The 16,786-nt window shown below is 31.3% G+C and overlaps 1 protein-coding gene across 1 annotated transcript; it reads right to left on the reverse strand.

Annotated features, from left to right (window-relative positions):
* Window positions 1-8,489: 8,489 nt before the first annotated feature.
* Window positions 8,490-8,903, reverse strand: LOC139889117 (uncharacterized). Its single transcript, XM_071872086.1, has one exon. It carries the CDS (start codon window positions 8,901-8,903, stop codon window positions 8,490-8,492), a length of 414 nt encoding a protein of 137 aa, XP_071728187.1.
* Window positions 8,904-16,786: the final 7,883 nt, after the last annotated feature.

A 16,786-nucleotide genomic window follows, 5' to 3' on the forward strand; every position in this document is an offset into this window, starting at 1 on the left:
TGACACTTGATCAACGTGATTATATTGCAGTAAGTCATGCTGAGTTTCTAATGAAACATGATGATTCACAGACTATAACGTCATCATGTGCCATGTTACACGACTTTTAAATTTTATCTAATCTATAAACATATCAAGAAAATATTTTCTTGATAGTCCTATCTTTTCCCTTGAATTTTGGTAACTTAACCAATCAAGAATCATGCTATTACCTTTCATTTCTGCCTAGAATTTTAATCATGTTCATCCGAACTTTATACCTACAAAACCGAGACGTCTTGATCGGTTTACTTTAATTCGAGAAGAAAACAGAAACATGAAGCTTCAAAATAGAAGAAAGTAGAGGAGTTTTGAAAATAATGGAACGAAAGAGATGAATTTATAGTGAAATATCAGACATAGCAATCGAAGCAGATTACCGCATTTAATCAAAGGGGATCCTGATTCCCTAATTACCGAAGAATTAGATATGATATAGATTACGAAGATTTTCTTTAAATTCCTTAAATTCCAAAAGTCCACCATGACTACGTCAAAAGTTAAATCTCTATCTCAATCTTTTGTGACAGCTTCACTCGTACGCTTCACCTAATCGAATTGTTTTATCTATTTTAATCAAAAATGATAAAACTCTATTTATCAACTCATATTCGTCATGAAAACATACTTATTGTCAACCATGATGATCTCTATCAAATTTTGGGGACGAAATGTCTTTAACGGGTAGGTACTGTGATGACCGGAAAATTTCAACTAATTTTAAACCAAACTCTCGATACGATTTAATATTTTTAGCAAAATAAGCAAAGTCTGTTAGGTTGAGTCTCTAAAATTTTTAAACTGTTTCATATATACAATTGACCTTCGACCATTCCCGATGATTCACGAACATTTATTTGTAAATAGATATGTATGTATTTAAATATATATATATATATATATATATATATATATATATATATATATATATATATATATATATATATATACATATAACAATAATAAGTTGTAATATTATATGATTTAGTTTTCAGAATTGAGTATATAAGATAAAATAATATGTAATATTATAATTTAAAACATGTCTATATAAATAAATTATATATAGAATACATAAATAAGGTTTCGAATTTATTCAGTAATCGACAGTATCACTCATTTGACATTTGAATGTGATTAAGCAGATTTAAATACGATCATATAAGAAAATATATAAAAATAAAAAATAAAAATAAATAAATGTTGGTGCGTAAGTGGGTTGCATCAACTTTAGGGTTACTAAATATTTTTTTATTTATTTTTTTCTTAAAGAAATTAATAACGAATACATATATTAATAATTATAAGTTAATATATATGTAATATATAAATGTTATACATAATTATTTATATGAATATTGTAATATAGGTAATTTATAAATTCTATAGAAACTTAAAATATATCATTCTATGTAAATAATTATGTGATAATATTAATCTGTTATATTTATCAATATTATTATTATTATTAGTTTTATAAGATTAATAGTATTATGATTATTATCTATTATTAATTATTAATATTAAATTAAAAATAAAAACTGTCGGTAGATTAAAAACAAATTGATGGCTGCTAATTCTAATTCACACGTTTATTAATTATTATTATATTCTATACATCCTTTTCTCATTTGGACGAACATATGTGAAATGATTGGAATTGATTGACAAAAGCGTAATTGATGGTTGCCTCACCACTTGAGATATAGATATATTATATCAATACATATATGCTTTACACATATACATAAAACATTCATATACATATATGGCAGTTGAACAACCACACTCTCTTATCCTCATTCTCCTCTTCACCACTGCCACCAAGTTCCAAACCTTCAACTCACAAAAACCATAATAAACCGCCCTCATTAGCTCATTACCTTCACCATTTAGTCAATCATGATCTTCTTCTTCCTTCAATTCATACATCACTCAATCTTTATAATTCTTTTCTTACAATAAGTAAAATAAAATGCTAACTTCCATTGCTAGTTCCAAACAACTAAATGAAGAACCTAACGAAATAAAACCTAAATCACCTTCACCACCTTCCTTGTTGTTCGCTGCCAAAATCATCACTAAACCCATCTAAACACCATCTTTGAACACCCATTTAACAATCAACCTACAACTCATTTTCGTTTCTGTTGAAACTGTTATAAACACCCGACACCCAAGAGCTACAGCTGCTACTCTTGTTCTTCTGTTGCTACACCATCAAACACCAAATTTCGATTACTTACTGATCACCAGTCTGTCCTAAACCAAAGTTGCTGCGGTAATCGAAAACCACGAAACCTGAGACTGCTGCTATGCTCACGATTCTGTTTCTGTTCAACCCACACCAAACCACTTGCTCGCTGGTTTCTTTTCTGCTCAAACCACCATTCAACCGTCACCATTAGAACCTGCAACTGCTACTACTATGTAATCCGTTTCTAATTTTCGTCCAAAAACCACAACGAACACCACTATAATTACTGCTTCTTTATTGATATTCAACCAAATAACATGCCACTAATTGTTCTATGATATTCACTATTGCTGCAATTAATAATCAAAACCACAAACAGGTCATTAACTATAATCGATTATCACTGAACCCTTCAAGAACACAATTTGTTATTGCTCGTGTTCTATTCAACTAAAAGTACAGAATCTTTATAAAGAGATTTAAGAAATTAAGAAAATATCATTGAATCGATTACCTACTTGATTTAATTGATGAATAGAATACTTGATCGATTGATGACGATTACCAATTTCATGATTAGATCGATGATGAGGATAATTGATACAGTCCCAGTTATTATACGATGCATTGTTAAATTCTTCTCCTACTTAGATCAAACACCAAAAACGAACACCCCTTTTTGTTAAAGAATTGATCGATTAATAAACAAAAGATCTAGATCGATGACTGTTTTTGCTTTATCTTTTTGGAGCTGGATGAACACCATCACACACACCCATCAGATTTAAGCCAGTTAATACATCGGGCCAATTAAACTAGATGAAGTGGGCTGGTTTGGTTATAAAAAAAAAGAAATGAAGTGGACTGTGGCCCATTATCACACACTCTTTTATTTTATTTTTTGGCCATCGGTATTATTATTATTATTATTATTATTATTATTTATTATTATTATTATATTTTTTTATTACTTTATTTTTCTATTACTTTCACTATTATAAATATTATTATTATTATTATTATTAACATTATTATTATTATTATTATTATCATTATTATTAAAAATGTCATTTTTTTGTAAAAGTATCATTAATATTAAAATTATCATTGTTATTAAAACTTATCAAATTTATTAAAAATTAATATTATTATTAAATTATCATTTTTATTAAAATTATTTTTTTAATATTAAAACTATCATTATTTTTACTATCATTTTTATTATTATTATTATTATTATTATTATTATTATTATTATTATTAAAATTATTATTATTATTATTATTATTATTATCATTATTTAGTATTATTATAGTTATTATTCTTACAAACAAAATAAATTTATATGAAAATAAATTTATCACACAAGTACACTAATATTACATAATATTATGTTTTATCTAATATAATATTATTTATATTGATATAACGTTAATTAAATTAAATATCAAATAAGTATCATAACGTATTATACGTATTAATAAAATTATATATAAGAATATTAATCTTAATACATACCAATGTATATATAAACTTCGTTGATTTATATTATAATGTGTTAATATATATACTTGATATAGGTTCGTGAATCCGAGGCCAACCCTGCATTGTTCAGTGCCATCGTATGCATATTTTTACTACAAAATATCGTATTGTGAGTTTCATTACTCCCTTTTTAAATGCTTTTGCAATATATATTTTTGGGACTAAGAATACATGAGCTATTTTTATAAATGTTTGACGGAATAGACACAAGTACTTAAAAACATTCTACGATTGAGTTACGAGTACACCGGATATCACCCCTTTATAGTCTGGTAATCTAAGAATTAGGAAACCGAGCTCCTAATTGACGCGAATCCTAAAGATAGATCTATGGGAACTCACAAGCCCCAGTCAGAGAATTTGAACTGCTTTAGTACTTCGAAATAGGTATATAACCGCCAGCTTTAAAAGATATGATCTGTTTGTCAGGTGTACACAACCATCATATTTAAAAAAGTGACCTGTTTGTATGCTTTTGCATGACCGTACGGAATGCCGGTATGCGGGGGATAATCTATATGCATCTTGTTAAGGTCGATTACCAGGTGTTTGTAGTTCGTATGAATGACTTTTATACACAGATTATGTGTATTGATTTTTGTGCACGAGATATGTGTACGATTATTAAAAATCGCGAGGCAACCTGCGGGGGGGGGGGGGAAGAATACGAACCTACTCTGCTAAGCATTATGAAAAAATGGTTTCGTACACGAGATAGGTGTACTGTATTTGAATCTTGTGGTCTATCAAAATGATGAATTTTATTGTTTACGATAAACTTATGAACTCACCAACCTTTTGGTTGACACTTTAAAGCATGTTTATTCTCAGGTATGAAAGAAATCTTCCGCTGTGCATTTGATCATATTAGAGATATTACTTGGAGTCATTCATGACATATTTCAAAATACGTTGCATTCGATTCGTCGAGTTCATCAAGATTATTACTAAGTCAATTATAGTTGGATATATTATGAAATGGTATGCATGCCGTCAACTGTCGATGTAATGAAAGTTTGTCTCTTAAAAACGAATGCAATGTTTGTAAAATGTATCATATAGAGGTCAAGTACCTCGCGATGTAACCAAATGTAATGTATTCGTCCAGATGGATTAGGACGGGTCATTATACCGGGGACCCAGGACTCTTGACCAGAATCTAAGTCATGGCATTCGAGATCCATAAGCTACCCCCATAAATGGCAACCTAGACATCATTCGCTTACGACCGTGAGTAGCGGTGAAGTTCGTATAAATTGTACGCTATCTTTTGATTATAACCTTCACGCATTTTAGGCGTATAGATATGAAACGTTAATATATTATTTTCATACTTAATAGTTTAATATTTGTGTGATAATATAATTTAGTTCAATTAAGGTGATAATATAATAGTAATATATATTATTACTTTAGTTAAACCTTTTAACCTTATAATCTTATACTATCTAGTTATGTTTTTTTTAAAGTCTTATATGTTTTATTATAACTATAACTTATATGTTTTATTATAGTCTTATCATATTCGTCTTTATATTATTATACATACATATATGTATATATTCGTGTTACATATACATACACCTACATGATACATACATATAGTATATATATATATATATACACCTTTATTATTATATTACACGTACAAGTTTATAACCATATTATATATATATATATATATATATATATATATATATATATATATATATATATATATATATATATATATATATATATATATATATATATATATATATAATTAAACAAGATCATGATACATATTCATATACATATATGCTAATACTTCTATCAACTTTTATCAATCTTCAATCTTCAAACTTTCATAATTTCATCATTAATCATGCTCATAACCTTTAACATTAACATATTCAATAATTCAAAATCTTTTTAATCATCTTTAACTTTTCAAACCATATTCATAACCTTTTATTTTTATTAATATCTTCAAATATTCATGATCATAATCAATTCATTATCTTAACATATACTTTAGTCCCACTCCATTAAAAGTGTATACTCCAATTAGTTATGAAAACTATATTTTTTTCTAGTATAATTATATTAGTTTAAAATAAATAATATTACTATACTCGTTCGAATAAAACACGGTTTAATAATTATACCGAAACATAACACGATACGACGCAACACGAATTCGATAAGATGCACCATAACAAAAATATGATGTGCCTCATCTCAATCCATGATGCGCCGCATCATGCAAGTATAATGAAATTAAATTCATGCGATGCATCCATACTATTACGTCGTATTAATTATTGTTTGCACGAACCAGCGTATCATTGTTTGATGCATCGCATCTTAGCACATACATGTGAGTGTTTAAAAGATTTTTATACGAAACACTAAATACTTACAAATTGAAACAGTAATAATATTGAAGTTTATAGTTTAAGGTTATACCTTCGTACTAATATTGATCGGAAACCGTGATCGAACAAAGCAGCAGATGATCGAATGTTTTGTGAGTTGGGGTGGGTTCGACAACCAAGAAGAGAACAAAAGGGTTTGAATGATTTTTAGGGTTAGGGATAGAGGGTATTTATAGGGGAATAATTGGGGTTAGGGTAGAATTACTTAGAGTAGGAACCAAGTCATTAGGAAAAATCTAGAATACTTAGGGACCAAACAATAAGGAATGATCTAGAATTAATTAGAGAACAAGTAATAAGATTTTAATTAATTATTATATTTTTTTATTCCTTTTTGGCCGAATTTTTTATTAATATTATTTATTTATATTTTTTTAGCTTATTTATATAAAATATGTATTTTATATATATATATATATATTACAAATATTATTTAGTCTTTTTAACTTGTCCAAGACTTGTATTTATTTTATTTAGTTCCCGATATGTTTTATTATTTACATAAATGTCACATTTTTAATTATTACATATAGACTATATATTTTGTAATATCACAGAAAGCATAAACTTTAATTAACAGAGAATGTCGACAAAAAATTTACTATTTGGTCAACGTTTTGGTCAAATAAAGTTTACGAGCACACAAACCCTAAGGGCAATTTAGTAAAATAGAAATGAAAATATGAGGGTCGTTATAATGATCAACTCCGTTTGCCCTTGAATCCGCTCTTCATGATTATAATGAACAAACACCTCAATTTGAACCTCACCGAGTTTCTCAAGAAAATCATTCGAAAGGACCGTTCGCAACGACTTTACGTTCAAACTCGGAACTTGGTTCTTCCGATTCAACGCATCTGCAACCACATTAGCCTTACCCGGATGGTAAAGTACCTCACAATCATAATCTTTCAACAAATCCAACCATCATCGCTGACGGTTGTTTAGGTCACGTTGATCAAAGAAATACTTTAAATTCTTATGATCCGAGTAATCGTACATTTAACACCTTATAGATAATGGCGCCAAATTATCAATGCGTGAAGCACCGCCGCCAACTCAAGATCATGAGTCGGGTAGTTCTTCTCGTGCTCTTTTAGTTGTCTCGAGGCATAGGCGATCACTTTACCTATTTGCATAAGAACACATCCGATCCCACTAATCGAGGCATCACAATACACCGTCATGTCTTCCACCCCTTCTGGTAACACCAACACCAGAGCTTGACACAACTTGCTCTTCAACAATTGAAAAGCGATTCTTGCTAGTCACCCCATTCAAACTTCACATTCTTCCGAGTTAGCTTCGTAAAGGATGAAGCAATCTTAGAAAAATCTTGAATAAACCGACGATAATAACCGGCTAATTCGAGGAAACTTTAGACTTCCATAGGTGTAGTCGGTCGTTCCCAATTCTTAACCGCATCAATCTTCCTCGGATCCACTTTAATCCCCTCATGGTAACAATATGTCCAAGGAATTACACATCCCTTAACCAAAATTCACATTTGGAGAATTTCTCATACAATTTTCCTTTCTCAAAGTCTTTAACAACTCGTGCAAATGGTGTTCATGTTCCTTCAAACTCTTAAAATACACAAGTATGTCCTCAATGAACACAATTACTGACTTGTCCAACATAGGTTAGAACACTCTGTTCATAAGGTCCATGAATGCTACGAACGCATTCATAAGACCAAAAGGCATTACAACGAACTCAAAATGCCTGTACCGCATCCGAAACGCCGTTTTCTCGATATCTTCTTCTCGGATCCGCATTTGATGATAACCGAACCGTAAATCGATCTTAGAAAAGTAACACGCACCTTGAAGTTGATCAAACAAGTCTTCAGTCCTAGGCAATAGATGATGATTTTTGATCATCATTTTATTAAGCTCACGGTAATCAATGCACATACACATACTACCGTCCTTCTTCTTCTTCACAAACAAGACCGGAGCACCCCATGGAGAGCTGCTCGGTCGGATAAAACCCTTCTCTAACATCTCTTGGGTTTAATTCAACAACTCTTGTATTTCGGTTGGTGCCAAATGATAAGGTGTTTTGGCAATGGGGTTAACCCCCGGAACCAACTCAATGCGAAAGTCCATTTTCCTTATCGGCAGAACACCCGGTAATTCTTCGGGAAAAACATCTTCGAACTCATTAACAACCGGAATAGTTTTAATGGAAGGTGGCTCATCACGATTATCAACCATGTGGGCTAGATAAGTCGTACCTCCGCTAGAAATGAGTAGACGCGCCCGAGCATACGTACAAATAGGCACGGGTCATCTTCGAGCTTCATCGTACACGATTATCTCTCCCCCACTTGGGGTTCTTACCCTCACAAATTTTTCATGGCATGCAACATTAGCTCTATAATGATCAAGCCAATCCATACCAATAATGACATCAAACTTACCCAAGGTAATAGGAACCAATTTAATATCAAATTTCTCGGTCCCAAAGTAAATTACACAATTTCTATACACCTCATTTGCTACCCAAAACCTACCATCTGCGATCTTGACTTGCAACGGAGAGTGTAGATCACATAAAGGAAAATCTAACGTAGCCGCATATTTTAAAGAAACATACGACATATCTGCACCAGTATCAAATAGTACTTTTGCGAGTTTAGAATTAACCATAAAATTACCTGAAACAACTTCGTTGGATTTCTTGGCATCTTCACTCGTCATCAAATAATTTCGGCCCCTCGTGGGCCCCGCCGCTGTGATGACCCGGAAATTTCCGACCAAATTTAAACTTAATCCCTAAATGATTTAATGTTTCCGACACGGCAAGCAAAGTCTGATAAGTTAAATCTCAAACATTTTGAACTGTGTTCATGTATTCATTTAACCTCGACCAAATTTCGACGAGTCACGAACGATTGTAAACATAAGATATGTATATATGTGTATATATATATATGTTTATATTATAACTTGAAAATGTTAACAAAGTATTAAGTGTATAATACTTTACATTAAACGTATTTGTCTCAATATATGGTTTATATGTTTATCGACGGAATTAAAAGATATTATCAAACGATCGAAGTAGAAGATATTTTGATAGCATCTAACAATCACATAGCTATTACGATTGTTACGGGTCTCTGTTGTGAGGTACACTTCAATTTAGAAAATATTTCCCTTTTGATTGTATTTGGAATTAGATATATAATATAACTTGCAACGTGTTTATATTGTGTGTGTGTGTGTGTATATATATATATATATATGGGTTCGAAATATATATTTTTTTTAAAGGTTTATAGCACTCGTTTATTATTTCATAATTAAATAAGTATTTCAAAATAATATATATTTTATGATGTAATAATATATAATAGTAATTTAGATACAAAACGTTTTGATATTATTATTTATATTTTAATTGATAACAAGATGTTGATTTAAGGAAGCAAATGACCAAAACACTCAAATGATTAAGTTATACTTCGGGTAATATAGTTTATCATTGATTAAGTCTAATTATTGATAAATGTACACGTCGCGAAACGTAAAGTGCTAGTTTTCTAAGCGTACGAAAGGACGTTCGAGAAATCGGAACCGAGACATAAATCGGGCTTAAATGTACGAGACAACGGAGCTAAAATTACAAGTCAACTATGCACGAGAATATAATATAATATATAATTAATTAAAATAAATTATATATATTATATATAAATATAAAATTATGTCGACAAGCTTGCAAACAAAAATTTCTGAGCTGGAAGTGCGCACCTTCGCAATCACGGAGCTGTAAGGCATAAAAACTCCGAGATCGCGGAGCAGTCAAAATCAGAAATGGCTATAAAAGCCCTAATTTTCTTTGCTGAATCCATCCACCTTCTATCTCTCGATCTCTCTACATATATTATTATTATTATTATTATTATTATTATTATTATTATTATTATTATTATTATTATTATTATTATTATTATTATTATTATTATTAACATTAATATTATTATTAATCTTATAGTTAGGAGTATTATTAATATTATACATAAAATACTACGACGAGGTCATGAGCGAGTTATTTCAAAACAAGCTTTTCGAGCGGGATAAAGCTAAGGAAATTATGAGTTATAACTATGGAGGTTATGAGTATAGTTCATGGGTTTTGTTCGTGAGGCCAACCTAGCGTTTATCATTTCCGTTGCGTTTGCGTTCTTTTCCTGCAATATTGAATCACAATATTGATATGTGAGCACTCATATCTTATCTTTTATATATTAATAGTGTATCCATGTCTAGTGCTCGAGTATATATGTTTATGCATGCTTGTACGCTAAATTTCATCGTTAGATAGTTTTATGATGAATCACGAATTTAATACATATACTACTGATATAAGGTATATGATATGCATGTTATTGGAAAGCTGGCAAAAAATTAATAACTTTTCATTTAGAAATCGCGTGATTTCGATGAACGAATTAAAAGATATGATCAACTGAATTATAATTGAATTTAATTGAAATTGCTTTTGAATCTGCAATTAATATTTAAACAACTTGTTTATAAGATTGATAAATTATATTTTTAGATATTAATAGTCGAGTAAATGAACTCTTATATAAGACACGTCTCGTTTTATTGAATAATTGTCAAAGTTGACTGTCTTATCATGTTTTAAAGCTTTATAAACACTATAATCTGATTTTACAAGTATTGGAAAACTATGTGAAATAATAAACATGCATAGATTTAAAGATCATATTGAGTCAGGTTAACTTTTGAGATGACTTTTGTTAACTTTTACATGTCGGTCTCGAGCATTAGGATTGTGATACACTATGACCTGACCTAGCTTGTTAGACATGTATTGACCAACATATGTTCTCTAGTTTGAGATCTACGGTTATTTTGCATTCCGAGTGTCGGTCACATTTAGGTGAATGACCTTATAAGAACTGGTTTGAACCGAGTTTGAACCGAAAATCCCTTAGCTTTGGTAACTAGTAACTGCCAGTTATAAGAACTGGTGGACGCGAGTAGTTGTATATGGATCTATAGGGCTTGACATCCCCGTCTGTTCCAGGTATAGAAACCCTGCCTGAACTATAAAATAGACGTATGCTATTTGAGTTTAGTAAACGTTGGATTACGTGTATTGTACATGTTGGTTGCATGTATGTTAAAACAGGGGTACTTATTATAACGTTACAGCTTAGTTACCAGGGTGCTCAATCTTGTAGAATATTTTGATAAACGTTTCTGGATGAAACAACTGAAATCTTGTGATCCACCTTTATATACAGATTATGCGCAACATTAAAACTATGAACTCACCAACCTTTGTGTTGACACTTTTAAACATGTTTATTCTCAGGTTCCTAGAAGTCTTTCTCTGTTTACTTATCTGTTATACAAGCTATGTGCATGAAGTCATACATGCTTTATTCAAGAAAATGTTGCATTCACAAAATCATCACAATGTAACTTATTTTGACTGCATTATCAACGGATGTAGTATTGTAAACTATTAATTACGGTGATTGTCTATATGTAGAAATCATCAAACGTCAAAAACCTTGGAATATGATATTCAATTATGGTATGCCATTTTCAAAAGAATGCAATGTTTACAAAACGTATCATGTAGAGGTCAATACCTCACTGTGAAATCAATGAATGATGTATTCGTCCAAAGGGATTTGGATGGATCGTCACAGCCACTTTCTCCAAGCTCTTAGTGTTGTCATAACTCTTCTCACCCGAAATCAACTCGGGACACTCGGACTTCCAATGACCCTCTTTGCGGCACATGAAACATCTAATCCAATTAGAAGGCGGATTGGTGCAATCACGAGAATAGTGGCCCTTTTAGCCACAATTGAAACAAGTGGGAGCGTAACCTCCTAGACCACCCTTTTTCACACTCCCAACACTTTCGGTAACACATTTCACCTTTTTGTTAGGAGCACTATTCAATTCAAACTTCCGGTTACTTGAAGTGAAATCACTCGTTTTCGGAGCGTGAGATTCGAAGCCCTTGGCCACATCAAACAACTTTGCAAATGTCTTAACTTGGCCAAGACTAATTTCGCACGCATATCATCATTCAAGGTTTTAAAGAAATCTTCCATCAATAATCGGTCATTCCAGACGTACTCGTAGCAAAATCACACCTTAGCAAGAAAAGTAGCCTTAAGGGTGTTTAGGTCCATAGACCCTTGCGTAAGTCTCGCAGCTCATTCCGTATCCGAGTGAGGCCAGCTTGAGTGCAATACTCCTTGTAAAACTCCGTTTTAAATTCAACCCAATACATGTTCACAAATTGCTCCTCACCTACTACGAAAAGCTTATCATCTTACCAAGTCTTTGCGGCTGAAATGTCCCGTTCTTATTGATTCAAAACGTTCCATATTAATTGATTTCGTTGCGAGGTTTTGACCTCTATATGAGACGTTTTTCAAAGACTGCATTCATTTTAAAACAAACCATAACCTTTATTTCATCAATAAAGGTTTAAAAAGCTTTACGTAGATTATCAAATAATGATAATCTAAAATATCCTGTTTACACACGACCATTACATAATGGTTTACAATACAAATATGTTACAACAAAATAAGTTTCTTGAATGCAGTTTTTACACAATATCATACAAGCATGGACTCCAAATCTCGTCCTTATTTAAGTATGCGACAGCGGAAGCTCTTAATAATTACCTGAGAATAAACATGCTTAAAACGTCAACAAAAATGTTGGTGAGTTATAGGTTTAACCTATATATATCAAATCGTAACAATAGACCACAAGATTTCATATTTCAATATACATCCCATACATAGAGATAAAAATTATTCATATGGTGAACACCTGGTAATCGACATTAACAAGATGCATATATAAGAATATCCCCATCATTCCGGTACACCCTTCGGATATGATATAAATTTCGAAGTACTAAAGCATCCGGTACTTTGGATGGGGTTTGTTAGGCCCAATAGATCTATCTTTAGGATTCGCGTCAATTAGAGTGTATGTTCCCTAATTCTTAGATTACCAGACTTAATAAAAAGGGGCATATTCGATTTCGATAATTCAACCATAGAATGTAGTTTCACATACTTGTGTCTATTTTGTAAATCATTTATAAAACCTGCATGTATTCTCATCTCAAAAATATTAGATTTTAAAAGTGGAACTATAACTCACTTTCACAGATTTTTACTTCGTCGGGAAGTAAGACTTGGCCACTGGTCGATTCACGAACCTATAACAAATATGTACATATATATATCAAAGTATGTTCAAAATATATTTACAACACTTTTAATACATTTTGATGTTTTAAGTTTATTAACTCAGCTGTCCTCGTTAGTAACCTACAACTAGTTGTCCACAGTTAGATGTACAGAAATAAATTGATATATATTATCTTGAATCAATCCACGACCCAGTGTATACATATCTCAGTATTGATCACAACTCAAACTATATATATTTTGGAATCAACCTCAACCCTGTATAGCTAACTCCAACATTCACATATAGAGTGTCTATGGTTGTTCCGAAATATATATAGATGTGTCGACATGATAGGTTGAAACATTGTATACGTGTCTATGGTATCTCAAGATTACATAATATACAATACAAGTTGATTAAGTTATGGTTGGAATAGATTTGTTACCAATTTTCACGTAGCTAAAATGAGAAAAATTATCCAATCTTGTTTTACCCATAACTTCTTCATTTTAAATCCGTTTTGAGTGAATCAAATTGCTATGGTTTCATATTGAAATATATTTTATGAATCTAAATAGAAAAAGTATAGGTTTATAGTCGGAAATATAAGTTACAAGTCATTTTGTAAAGGTAGTCATTTCAGTCGAAATAACGACGTCTAGATGACCATTTTAGAAAACATACTTACACTTTGAGTTTAACCATGATTTTTGGATATAGTTTCATGTTCATAAGAAAAATCATTTTCCAAGAAGAACAACTTTTAAATCAAAGTTTATCATAGTTTTTAATTAACTAACCCAAAACAGCCCGCGGTGTTACTACGACGGCGTAAATTCGGTTTTACAGTGTTTTTCATGTTTCCAGGTTTTAAATCATTAAGTTAGCATATCATATAGATATAGAACATGTGTTTAGTTGATTTTAAAAGTCAAGTTAGAAGAATTAACTTTTGTTTGCGAACAAGTTTAGAATTAACTAAACTATGTTCTAGTGATTACAAGTGTAAACCTTCGAATAAGATAGCTTTATATGTATGAATTGAATGATGTTATGAACATCATTACTACCTTAAGTTCCTTGGATAAACCTACTGGAAAAGAGAAAAATGGATCTAGCTTCAACGGATCCTTGGATGGCTCGAAGTTCTTGAAGCAGAATCATGACACGAAAACAAGTTCAAGTAAGATCATCACTTGAAATAAGATTGTTATAGTTATAGAAATTGAACCAAAGTTTGAATATGATTATTACCTTGTATTAGAATGATAACCTACTGTAAGAAACAAAGATTTCTTGAGGTTGGATGATCACCTTACAAGATTGGAAGTGAGCTAGCAAACTTGAAAGTATTCTTGATTTTATGTAACTAGAACTTGTAGAATTTATGAAGAACACTTAGAACTTGAAGATAGAACTTGAGAGAGATCAACTAGATGAAGAAAATTGAAGAATGAAAGTGTTTGTAGGTGTTTTTGGTCATTGGTGTATGGATTAGATATAAAGAATATGTAATTTTGTTTTCATGTAAATAAGTCATGAATGATTACTCATATTTTTGTAATTTTATGAGATATTTCATGCTAGTTTCCAAATGATGGTTCCCACATGTGTTAGGTGACTCACATGGGCTGCTAAGAGCTGATCATTGGAGTGTATATACCAATAGTACATACATCTAAAAGCTGTGTATTGTACGAGTACGAATACGGGTGCATACGAGTAGAATTGTTGATGAAACTGAACGAGGATGTAATTGTAAGCATTTTTGTTAAGTAGAAGTATTTTGATAAGTGTATTGAAGTCTTTCAAAAGTATATAAATACATATTAAAACACTACATGTATATACATTTTAACTGAGTCGTTAAGTCATCGTTAGTCGTTACATGTAAGTGTTGTTTTTAAACCTTTAGGTTAACGATCTTGTTAAATGTTGTTAACCCAATGTTTATAATATCAAATGAGATTTTAAATTATTATATTATCATGATATTATCATGTATGAATATCTCTTAATATGATATATATACATTAAATGTCTTTACAACGATAATCGTTACATATATGTCTCGTTTAAAAATCATTAAGTTAGTAGTCTTGTTTTTACATATGTAGTTCATTGTTAATATACTTAATGATATGTTTACTTATCATAATATCATGTTAACTATATATATATCCATATATATGTCATCATATAGTTTTTACAAGTTTTAACGTTCGTGAATCACCGGTCAACTTGGGTGGTCAATTGTCTATATGAAACATATTTCAATTAATCAAGTCTTAACAAGTTTGATTGCTTAACATGTTGGAAACATTTAATCATGTAAATATCAATCTCAATTAATATATATAAACATGGAAAAGTTCGGGTCACTACAGTACCTACTCGTTAAATAAATTTCGTCCCGAAATTTTAAGCTGTTGAAGGTGTTGACGAATCTTCTGGAAATAGATGCGGGTATTTCTTCTTCATCTGATCTTCATGCTCCTAGGTGAACTCGAGTCCTCTACGAGCATTCCATTGAACCTTAACAATTGGTATCTTGTTTTTTCTTAAGTCTTTTAACCTCACGATCCATTATTTCGACGGGTTCTTCGATGAATTGAAGTTTTTCATTGATTTGGATTTCATCTAACGGAATAGTGAGATCTTCTTTAGCAAAATATTTCTTTAAATTCGAGACGTGAAAATTGTTATGTACAGCCGCGAGTTGTTGAGGTAACTCAAGTCGGTAAGCTACTGGTCCGACACGATCAATAATCTTGAATGGTCCAATATACCTTGGATTTAATTTCCTTCGTTTACCAAATCGAACAACGCCTTTCCAAGGTGCAACTTTAAGCATGAACATCTCTCCAATTTCAAATTCTATATCTTTTCTTTTAATATCAGCGTAGCTATTTTGTCGACTTTGGGCGGTTTTCAACCGTTGTTGAATTTGGATGATCTTCTCGGTAGTTTCTTGTATTATCTCCGGACCCGTAATTTGTCTATCCCCCACTTCACTCCAACAAATCGGAGACCTGCACTTTCTACCATAAAGTGCTTCAAACGGCGCCATCTCAATGCTTGAATGGTAGCTGTTGTTGTAGGAAAATTCTGCTAACGGTAGATGTCGATCCCAACTATTTCCGAAATCAATAACACATGCTCGTAGCATGTCTTCAAGCGTTTGTATCGTCCTTTCGCTCTGCCTATCAGTTTGTGGATGATAGGCAGTACTCATGTCTAGACGAGTTCCTAATGCTTGCTGTAATGTCTGCCAGAATCTTGAAATAAATCTGCCATCCCTATCAGAGATAATAGAGATTGGTATTCCATGTCTGGAGACGACTTCCTTCAAATACAGTCGTGCT

Source organism: Rutidosis leptorrhynchoides, chromosome 2, assembly GCF_046630445.1.
Source record: "Rutidosis leptorrhynchoides isolate AG116_Rl617_1_P2 chromosome 2, CSIRO_AGI_Rlap_v1, whole genome shotgun sequence".
In the NCBI taxonomy this organism is placed as follows: domain Eukaryota; kingdom Viridiplantae; phylum Streptophyta; class Magnoliopsida; order Asterales; family Asteraceae; genus Rutidosis; species Rutidosis leptorrhynchoides.